This window comes from Micropterus salmoides, unplaced genomic scaffold (genome assembly GCF_014851395.1).
Source record: "Micropterus salmoides isolate LMB-PRFRI ecotype aquatic unplaced genomic scaffold, ASM1485139v1 Ms_hic_scaffold_8, whole genome shotgun sequence".
In the NCBI taxonomy this organism is placed as follows: Eukaryota; Metazoa; Chordata; class Actinopteri; order Centrarchiformes; family Centrarchidae; genus Micropterus; species Micropterus salmoides.
This window is the reverse complement of record NW_024044570.1, coordinates 244,136-256,635: the sequence shown is the minus strand read 5'-3', so window position 1 is coordinate 256,635 and position 12,500 is coordinate 244,136. Positions and strand designations below refer to the sequence as shown.

Sequence of the window (12,500 nt, the reverse complement as noted above, 5' to 3'; positions counted from 1 at the left end):
ATTGTATGTATTATATCTTATACCATGCAAAAGGACATGTTGGATATTGGCTATTTAGTCTCCACCAAGGCAGCTTTCCAAGGACTGTCTTGATTTGACGATTCAGGGTTTTGTCTTTGTTTGCCAAAAGTATTTATTTGTAGTATTGTTTTTTTTATCCACTGAGCTCCACATGATCATCGAACCAAATGAATACATCCAAAATTCATTATAACCGGGGTTATGACCATAGCACTGCTGAGTGTGAAGGTCGAAAAGAAATATTGTGACTGAGAGTGCATCCTGCGAGTGTGGCAGAAACAGTTCAGGCAGTTGTGTGGGTTTGAATGTCAAAAGGCTCTTAACCAGTGAGGGAAGAGACACCAGCACACTGCTGATGGCAGAGGTCGATACGCAGGGCTGTTTAACACCTCAACCCTCTCCAATTAAAAGGCTTTTAGATTTCAAACTCACACAAGAGCCTCAGCCTGGGGGGTTCACATTTTTGCACACTTGTAGCTGTGATATTTAGCCTTTTTAAAATCTGTAAATCTGCAACTGACATGATCTCCTGTGGAAACCTGGAGCGCTCAGAGGATTCACAAACTCTGCTCATGTTATCTGCCGGCTGTGCGATGGCTCGTCTCGGTGGTAGGGCCCCAGGGTGCAGCAGAGAAGGAGAGTGGGGGGTGCGCCAGATGGTCTCTTCATTAAACGCTTCTGTACCGCGGGGCTCTCCTTCCTGCTATAACCCAGCCGAGCCTATCAGCACTCGCAATTAGACAGAGTTAATAGAGCATGGCAAATAAGAATTGTTTATACTAGTTTATTACAAGCCTTAATAGTTTTTACTTTGCATCATCACAAGAAAATTAGATTGCCTTTGCAAGCTTCTGAGGTCGAAAAGCTTTCAGGAGTGAAGTAGTTTTCAGGGTCGTTTGGCGAGCTGTTGGCGGGCCAAGGCTTGTGGAGTGGAAGGAGGTGGGATTGCAGCGCTGAGGGTAATTTATGGTGCAGGACTACAGGCTTGATGACTGCAGGGGTCACTGGATGATATCTACATCTGTATGGAGCTGAAAACCCGACTCTGGTCCAAAATGATTTTCAAGTATGTTTTTAGCTCGTGAAGGGAAAACACAGTTCTGCATGATCTTATACTTTGGTCCATGTTGTTTCTGGGTGTATTTGTCATGGAAACAGAGCCAACACACTATATGCCAGACAATGTATGTGGATGTTACACTCATATGTGGTCGTTGAACATCTTATCTCTTTAGGGGAAGACTTTTGAGCGACAACATAGTAAATCACTCCCTTAGCTCATTCATCTCTCTCTCTGTCTCTTTGCAGTGAAGATGGCGGAGCTACTTGCCATCAAGAGGGAGCTGACAGTGATCAAGGTTCAGATCGATGGCCTGTTGGACAGCGTAGACATGATGGACAGACAGAGGAAGGACTGCTCAGGTAGAGACAACAAACGGTTGGACAGCTTCCTGTCCCTGGCAACTGTTTTGCTGTCTTGTAGAAATCAAACCCCCAGCCTCAGGGTCAGAAAGGGAAAGTAAACCCTCTTAAAAAGAGCCCCTGTTTTTGTGCACAAGCCAGACGGTCAGATACCCGAAATAAAGCACATTATTGTTGAACCCTTTTGACCACATTAAAGATCCTCTTCATCTCAAAGCTTCAAGCCACTTCTTGTCAAGTGATCATTAAAAAAGTCCATTTGAACCAGCAGTAACTATGCTAACAGCTTGTAACGGTTTAGCGTGCAAGTCAATTTTGTGATTTGTTGATATTATGGGGTGCCAGTCAGTCAAGCGGCCTGTGGTCGACAGTAAGTTTATGATCAAATTCGGCACTCAAATCAACACTTGACTTGCCTACAATAAAATCCATAGATGACAATGGTTTAAGTTTAAACGTTTATAATCACTACCAAGGCATTTTTGACAAGCTATGCCAGGCTGCTGCTCCTGGCAACGGCATGCAGGAAAACAAACGGGCTATAGCCTACAATGTAAACAAATAATTTAAAAAAAACTTGCAGGTTGTCTTAACTTACATCTAGGCTATGCATCAAAAATCAAGCCTTCAGCACAGAACATGGCCAATCCCAAATGAAAAACGAGTCAGCCTCCTAACACTACAGCCAGAAGCCCCTGTGTGAGCAGACTGTATCATATGTGTCGATGTAATGGGTTACAAATCGTGTTTATTTCTGTTTTATCCAGAGATGCTCACAAGTCTTTGAGCTAGGGTCCAAGTCAAGTTCAATCCAGGTTGCTAATAAAACTGCAGAGCAATAAGGAATTCTGTAACTGTAACCTGTTTTTCATTTACAGAGCACAACCATGTAAAGTACAATTCAATTATTGACGGCTTATTAAATACTGTAAGTCAAAACACTCCCCAGACTCCTAAACCCAGTGTAACGTTAACTAAACAAAACTGTAAAGTTAACATGGTCAACAATTAAGCTCTAACCTGTTTTTAACTTACAGAGCACAACCATATAATGTGCAATGCAGTTAATGACAGCTTATAAACTACTCTAAGTCAACACCAGCGTAATGTTATAATTAAATAAAACTGTAAGGTTAGGTTACATGATCAACAATAAACCTGTAACGTCTTTCTAGCCAACGGTAATAATTAACGTGATGGCAGCCAGCGGGACGTAAATGATTACGTTAATCGACCACCACAAGTTTGGCAAGTAAACAAACGCTCGTTCATCTTTTCATAACGCACAGTCGGCGCAAACCTCCGGTAGGTCGTAGCTGAAGCAAGAAGCAAGCAAACGTTAGATGGCCAATACTGAGCTAAACATGTTCACTCACCACATATTTGCGTTCAGCTCGTCTTTGTTTGGGTCTTGTTGTATGAAGTTTTAAAGCCAAGGTTTATGATAAATGGCACAGCAGCTGCCGGTGTTTGTTGTCCTCTCTCACGTGCGGCCGCACACAGCAGATGCTACGTAGGCAGGTTATAGGTAACTTTGGGAGGGAATAACAGCAAGCTCATCAGACATTTCTTAAAAATAAACATTGTTCACGAGTCCCGCGCCTCGAGTCCAAGTCGAGTCTGAAGTCACTGTGTGTGCGACTTAAGTCGCACTCGAGTCCGAGTCTCTAACTCGAGTCCGCATCTCCATCTCCAACTTCTCCTAGTTTCTTTTAATTGATGGATGTCTTAAACAGTAAAAGTCCCAGGGGCGTAAATAAGTGGGGCCCTTTCAGTCTCAGGCTGAAATGCAGGGTTCTAAAGGGACTCCAGTGTTACATAGCGCCTAGCTGGCACTGCGAGCCCAGAGACAGAGGCCACTCACCTTTTTACAAGTCAGTATAGCATCAAATGATTTTGAAGCTGTTGTTTTCAGATAAAATTACTGTTGCTTTAAGTACAGTACTAAATGTATTACATTCCACCACTGTCTATAAGATGAAGAGACAGTGGGCTCCCTTCTTATGTCACACCAGAGGCTTCCCATAGGCCACCAGTATTAATAAACATATTAATCTGTCACTGTGAATCGAGTCCATCATATCACAGCTGACGCTGACAAGTCCAGATCCCAGTTTTATTATAAAAAAAAAAACAATATCGGCCTCACACATCAGTGTGATCCAGGTCAGATCCTGGTACTTCCTCTGAACTGAAGTTTATTATTGCAAACGATCTGCGAGGGAGTGGCAACGTGGAGAGAGTTGGTTTGTTTACCATCAGATGTGATCCGCTATCACGCTGCATCTGTGAGTAATGGTTCAATGACAAAACCGCCGCCAGGAGAGCGTGGATTATGACAGTGAGGTAAACAGTGATAAACACCGGCCTCATAACCTTTCATAAGCTCCCCTTCAGCGCTCAGGAGTTATCTTGTCGTCGACCAAGTCTGTGTGTGTGTGTGTTGGTTTTATTTCTCTACCTTGAAAATTTTCTTTGCGAGGATAAAAAAAATATGAGGCAATTATCCAAAGTGACATGTTGACAGTCTTCACTTCTTTACATGAGTCTTCCCTCCAACACCAATATTAGAAAAACTTCTCTCCCTCTGCGCTGAGGGTGAGGTCGCACGACAGTTTAGCAGAATAATGAAAACCTGTGTGTGAAACTTTAACAGGTAAATGAACCCAGTCACAGTTTCTGTATCTGGAACCCAGTAGGTATTTATTTAGGTGATGCCAGATACAGACTTCAAGGTTCTAAGAGGGCCAGATTTGAATGAAAGTTTTTTAGACGGACAGTTTACATATAACCATAGTTTCAACAGTATTTAAATTTCCTGACAGTTTGTGCAGAAATTCTTTGGTTATGCAAACCGATTGTTGCAGCAGCAGTCCGGGGGGCTGGTCTCAGACCATCTTGGAGGTGAAGATGCTGGATGTGGAGGTCCTGGGCTGTTGTGGTTACACGTGGTCGGCGGTTTTGAGGCCGGTTGGACGTACCGCCACATTCTCTGAAACACCTTTGGAGACGGCTTTTATGAGGGGGTTAAAACATTAAAAAACATTGTCAGTGCCTGTGTGACAGTTTTCAGTGTGCGTGTGTCTGTTTTTCAATGTTTTCATGGTAGAGAAATTCACGGGCAACAGCTCCGGTGGACATTCCTGCAGTCAGCATGCCAATTGCACACTCCCTCAAAAACTTGCGACATCTGTGGCATTGTGCTGTGTGATGGAACTGCACATTTTGGAGTGGCCTTTTATTGTGGCCATCCTAAGGCCTTTTATTTTGGCCAGCCTAAGGCACACCTGTGCAATCCCCATGCTGTCTGATCAGCATCTTGAAATGCCACACCTGTGAGGTGGATGGATTATCTCTGCAAAGGAGAAGTGCTCACTAACACAGATTTTGACAGATTTGTGAACAATATTTGAGAGAAATAGGCCTTTTGTGTACATAGAGAAAGTCTTAGATCTTTGAGTTCAGCTCATGATGAATATAAATACACTGGTAATAATAATAATAATAATAACTGGTCATAAATTTTAGAACACCCCTATTTTTCTATCTTATTGAAATCTAAGTAGTTCAAGTCCAGTGAAAAAAAATTAAATGGTACAAAAGTCAGCAGAAAACTGTCAAAGTTAAAAACAATGTTATTTCACTATAGGATCAACAAATGACCATGGTCTGTGTTCCTTCATTAGAGGTTCAGTGTGTAAGTTTTAGTGGCATCTAGTGGTGAGGGTTGTGAATTGCAATCAGCTGTAGGATTTTCTTTTTTCTAATAAAGCAGTTGACAACTACTACTAACGGTACTTGTTGTTCTTCTTCTTCTTTGTATGTAACAACTTAGTGAGGTTTTTTTCTCAGTGTAGAGCAGTTTGTCCTTTTGGGCTGCTGTAGAAACATGGCGGCGCAACGTGGTGTCGTCCATGTAAGAGGTGTTTGTACATAGAAATGACCCATTGTGAAGTAATAAAAACATAACGCTTCATTATGTAAGCTCTTTACACACCACTGAATATTGCACACTGAACCTTAATATTAGACATGATATATATTCTATTTTAAAAATAAAGCTTCTGAGGGTGTTTACTGTAGAAATGTGTTTCAAAGCTTCATTTCCTGTCACTGGTACAGAATAACTTGAAGTTGTCAACTCATTACTTGAACCCTGAAAATTGTTTATCTCTGAAATTCACATTATTTCTCAGTTTTGCTGACCTAAACTTTGTCTTTCCTTCTTTGGTTATTCAGCAGCAGTGGAAGGAAATGAAGCCTTGAAAGTTGATGGGAAAACACATTTCTAGAGCTGTTCCCATGTGTAAACCCCCTCAGAAGGTTTATTTGTACAATATAATATATATTATCTATAATATTAATCAGGGAAGACAAACCAGGTGGTCATCGGTTAATCCTACGGTGAAATAATGAGCGGAACGCCTTCATTTAATTGTTGATTTTATATATAAAAATGTCAGACTTGAACTACTTGTATTTCAATACACACAAGAAACATAGCGGTGTTCTGAAAACTTTTGTAGTGTATACACACTTATATAAGAGTTTGATGGGTAAAAACACATTTCTTTATTCTGCTGTGGAATAATCCTCCTTTAAGCCAAGAATTGATCTTCATAGTGTCCTTGAACAGATGATTTCTCTCATTTATATTAGGAGAGCTTGGAACATATAGCCACTCATGTTTTGTCTCGACTGGTGTTATGGTTTTATGTTTTTATCCACAATGGAAATGAACCTTTTAGGTCGGAGCCGGTGAAAGGCTGACAGGGGGAGAGAGAGAGGGAGAGGGAGGGAGGGAGAACAGCAACAAAGGGGATGTTAGGATTATATGGTCTTGATTCGCCGAGGCCACCAAGATGCCCCAAAAGCTCCAATGTATAAAATATGCAGAGCTGTACGACACAGAAGGAGAGTAAGATCATCTGCAGGGTTCAGTCAAAGAATACACAATGTCACTGATGGTACTCACAACTGTAGTGATGCTGTGTGTGTGTGTGTGTCTGTGTCAGAGTGTCCTCAGAGCAGGGAGCCCAGTGTGTCTCCTCACAGAGGCTCAGTCAGCAGTCTGGAGAGAGAAAGTCCTGAACCAGGAGAGGCCAGCGAGGACGAGCCGCTGCACTACCAGCACTACTACCCCCACAGCTACCCCCACAGGGTAAATATAATCCACTAATACCCCCACAGGGTAAATATATACCACTACTACCCCCACAGCTACCCCCACAGGGTAAATATAATCCACTAATACCCCCACAGGGTAAATATATACCACTACTACCCCCACAGGGTAAATATAATCCACTAATACCCCCACAGGGTAATATATACCACTACTACCCCCACAGGGTAAATATATACCACTACTACCCCCACAGCTACCCCCACAGGGTAAATATAATCCACTAATACCCCCACAGGGTAAATATATACCACTACTACCCCCACAGCTACCCCCACAGGGTAAATATAATCCACTAATACCCCCACAGGGTAAATATATACCACTACTACCCCCACAGGGTAAATATAATCCACTAATACCCCCACAGGGTAAATATATACCACTACTAACCCCACAGGGTAAATATACCACTACTACCCCCACAGCTACCCCCACAGGGTAAATATAATCCACTAATACCCCCACAGGGTAAATATATACCACTACTACCCCCACAGCTACCCCCACAGGGTAAATATAATCCACTAATACCCCCACAGGGTAAATATATACCACTACTACCCCCACAGCTACCCCCACAGGGTAAATATAATCCACTAATACCCCCACAGGGTAAATATACCACTACTACCCCCACAGGGTAAATATAATCCACTAATACCCCCACAGGGTAAATATATACCACTACTACCCCCACAGGGTAAATATATACCACTACTACCCCCACAGCTACCCCCACAGGGTAAATATAATCCACTAATACCCCCACAGGGTAAATATATACCACTACTACCCCCACAGCTACCCCCACAGGGTAAATATAATCCACTAATACCCCACAGGGTAAATATATACCACTACTACCCCCACAGCTACCCCCACAGGGTAAATATAATCCACTAATACCCCACAGGGTAAATATATACCACTACTACCCCCACAGGGTAAATATATCCACTAATACCCCCACAGGGTAAATATATACCACTACTACCCCCACAGGGTAAATATATACCACTACTACCCCCACAGCTACCCCCACAGGGTAAATATAATCCACTAATACCCCCACAGGGTAAATATATACCACTACTACCCCCACAAACAAACCCCACAGGGTAAATATATACTACAGCTACCCCCACAGGGTAAATATAATCCACTAATACCCCCACAGGGTAAATATATACCACTACTACCCCCACAGCTACCCCCACAGGGTAAATATAATCCACTAATACCCCCACAGGGTAATATATACCACTACTACCCCCACAGGGTAAATATAATCCACTAATACCCCCACAGGGTAAATATATACCAATACTACCCCCACAGGGTAAATATATACCACTACTACCCCCACAGCTACCCCCACAGGGTAAATATAATCCACTAATACCCCCACAGGGTAAATATATACCACTACTACCCCCACAAACAAACCCCACAGGGTAAATATACTACAGCTACCCCCACAGGGTAAATATAATCCACTAATACCCCCACAGGGTAAATATATACCACTACTACCCCCACAGCTACCCCCACAGGGTAAATATAATCCACTAATACCCCCACAGGGTAAATATATACCACTACTACCCCCACAGGGTAAATATAATCCACTAATACCCCCACAGGGTAAATATATACCACTACTACCCCACAGGGTAAATATATACCACTACTACCCCCACAGCTACCCCCACAGGGTAAATATAATCCACTAATACCCCCACAGGGTAAATATATACCACTACTACCCCCACAAACAAACCCCACAGGGTAAATATATACTACAGCTACCCCCACAGGGTAAATATAATCCACTAATACCCCCACAGGGTAAATATATACCACTACTACCCCCACAAACTAACCCAACAGGGTAAATATAAACCACTACTACCCCCACAGCTACCCCCACAGGGTAAATATATACTACTATTACCCCCACGGGGTAAATAAATATCACTGCTACCCCCACAGCTACCCCCACAGGGTAAATATAATCCACTAATACCCCCACAGGGTAATATAACCACTACTAACCCCACAGGGTAAATATATACCACAGCTACCCCCACAGGTAAATATAATCCACTAATACCCCCACAGGATAAATATATACCACTACTACCCCACAGCTACTCCCACAGGGTAAATATACCACTACTAACCCCACAGGGTAAATATATACCACTACTACCCCCACAGGGTAAATATATACCACTACTAACCCCACAGGGTAAATATATACCACTACTAACCCCACAGGGTAAATATATGCCACTACTAACCCCACAGGGTAAATATATACCACTACTAACCCCACAGGGTAAATATACCACTACTACCCCACAGCTATCCCTACAGGGTAAATATAATCCACTAATACCCCCACAGGCTAAATATATACCATAACTACCCCCACAGGGTAAATATATACCACTGCTAACCCCACAAACTAACCCCACAGGGTAAATATACCACTACTAACCCCATAGGGAAAATCTATGCCACTACTACCCCACAGCTACCCTCACAGGGTAAATATTTACCACTACTACCCCCACAGGGTAAATATATACCACTACTAACCCCATAGGGTAAATATTTACCACTGCTAACCCCATAGGGTAAATATATACCACTACTAACCCCATAGGGTAAATATTTACCACTACTACCCCCACAGGATAAATATATACCACTACTAACCCCATAGGGTAAATATTTACCACTACTAACCCCTCAGGGTAAATATATACCACTACTAACCCCACAGGGTAAATATATACCACTACTAACCCCTCAGGGTAAATATATACCACTACTAACCCCTCAGGGTAAATATATACCACTACTAACCCCACAGGGTAAATATATACCACTACTAACCCCTCAGGGTAAATATATACCACTACTAACCCCACAGGTAAATATATACCACTACTAACCCCACAGGGTAAATATATACCACTACTAACCCCTCAGGGTAAATATATACCACTACTAACCCCACAGGGTAAATATATACCACTACTAACCCCTCAGGGTAAATATATACCACTACTAACCCCACAGGGTAAATATATACCACTACTAACCCCATAGGGAAAATCTATGGCACTACTACCCCACAGCTACCCTCACAGGGTAAATATTTACCACTACTACCCCCACAGGATAAATATATACCACTACTAACCCCATAGGGTAAATATTTACCACTACTACCCCCACAGGGTAAATATTTACCACTACTAACCCCACAAACAAACCCCACAGGGTAAATATATACCACTACTAACCCCACAGCTATCCCTACAGGGTAAATATAATCCACTAATACCCCCACAGGCTAAATATATACCATAACTACCCCCACAGGGTTAATATTTACCACTACTACTCCCACAAACAAACCCCACAGCGTAAATAAATACCACTACTAACCCCTCAGGGTAAATATATACCACTACTAACCCCACAAACTAACCCCACAGTGTAAATATATACCACTGCTAACCCCACAAACTAACCCCACAGGGTAAATATATACCACTACTAACCCCATAGGGAAAATCTATGCCACTACTACCCCACAGCTACCCTCACAGGGTAAATATTTACCACTACTACCCCCACAGGGTAAATAAATACCACTACTAACCCCTCAGGGTAAATATATACCACTACCAACCCCACAAACTAACCCCACAGTGTAAATATTTACCACTACTAACCCCACAAACAAACCCCACAGCGTAAATAAATACCACTACTAACCCCTCAGGGTAAATATATACCACTACTACCCCCACAGCTACTCCCACAGGGTAAATATATACCACTACTAACCCCACAGGGTAAATATATACCACTACTACCCCCACAGGGTAAATATATACCACTACTAACCCCACAGGGTAAATATTTACCACTACTAACCCCACAAACAAACCCCACAGCGTAAATAAATACCACTACTAACCCCTCAGGGTTAATATATACCACTACTACCCCCACAGCTACTCCCACAGGGTAAATATATACCACTACTAACCCCACAGGGTAAATATATACCACTACTACCCCCACAGGGTAAATATATACCACTACTAACCCCACAGGGTAAATATATGCCACTACTAACCCCACAGGGTAAATATATACCACTACTACCCCCACAGCTATCCCTACAGGGTAATATAATCCACTAATACCCCACAGGCTAAATATATACCATACCCCCCACAGGGTAAATATACCACTGCTAACCCCACAGGGTAAATATATGCCACTACTAACCCCACAGGGTAAATATATACCACTACTACCCCCACAGCTATCCCTACAGGGTAAATATAATCCACTAATACCCCCACAGGCTAAATATAACCATAACTACCCCCAGGGTAAATATATACCACTACTAACCCCACAAACTAACCCCACAGGGTAAATATATACCACTGCTAACCCCATAGGGAAAATCTATGCCACTACTACCCACAGCTACCCTCACAGGGTAATATTTACCACTACTACCCCCACAGGGTAAATATATACCACTACTAACCCCATAGGGTAAATATTTACCACTGCTAACCCCATAGGGTAAATATTTACCACTGCTAACCTCATAGGGTAAATATATACCACTACTAACCCCATAGGTAAATTTACCACTACTACCCCCACAGGGTAAATATATACCACTACTAACCCCATAGGGTAAATATATACCACTACTAACCCCTCAGGGTAAATATATACCACTACTAACCCCACAGGGTAAATATATACCACTACTAACCCCTCAGGGTAAATATATACCACTACTAACCCCACAGGGTAAATATATACCACTACTAACCCCATAGGGAAAATCTATGGCACTACTACCCCACAGCTACCCTCACAGGGTAAATATTTACCACTACTACCCCCACAGGGTAAATATATACCACTACTAACCCCATAGGGTAAATATTTACCACTACTACCCCCACAGGGTAAATATTTACCACTACTAACCCCACAAACAAACCCCACAGGGTAAATATATACCACTACTAACCCCACAGCTATCCCTACAGGGTAAATATAATCCACTAATACCCCCACAGGCTAAATATATACCATAACTACCCCCACAGGGTAAATATTTACCACTACTACCCCCACAAACTCCCACAGGGGAAATAAATACCACTACTAACCCCTCAGGGTAAATATATACCACTACTAACCCCAAACTAACCCCACAGTGTAAATATATACCACTGCTAACCCCACAAACTAACCCCACAGGGTAATATATACCACTACTAACCCCATAGGGAAAATCTATGCCACTACTACCCCACAGCTACCCTCACAGGGTAAATATTACCACTACTACCCCCACAGGGTAAATAAATACCACTAATAACCCCTCAGGGTAAATATATACCACTACTAACCCCACAAACTAACCCCACAGTGTAAATATTTACCACTACTAACCCCACAAACAAACCCCACAGCGTAAATAAATACCACTACTAACCCCTCAGGGTAAATATATACCACTACTACCCCCACAGGTTAAATATACCATTTCCCCCTCAACTATGACCACAGGGTAAATGTACTATCCTTTTCCCTTTAAACTATCCACACCAATGCCCCACAGGATAAATAGCTACCTCAGTAACTGCGTGGAGAGGGGCTCCATTGAGGTACACTGTAGAAGGTAATGTGACACTGCCATCTTGTGGATAATCTATTATTAACACCAACTTCTGTCCAGAAGGAGGCGTCTGTCCGAGTCTGTAAGTGCATCACTGAGGTACAATGTGGCATCTTGAAATAACCT

General features: G+C 42.4%; 1 protein-coding gene across 1 annotated transcript in view; it reads left to right on the top strand.

The window, feature by feature from the left end:
- Nucleotides 1–12,500, top strand: part of LOC119893037 (RNA-binding Raly-like protein) — a gene marked incomplete in the record, with an annotated part of 233,791 nt that overhangs the window by 65,574 nt on the left and 155,717 nt on the right. The window contains 2 exon segments of the mRNA XM_038704960.1: nucleotides 1,330–1,443; nucleotides 6,459–6,604. Of these exon segments, the coding sequence (XP_038560888.1) occupies nucleotides 1,330–1,443; nucleotides 6,459–6,604 (260 nt within the window).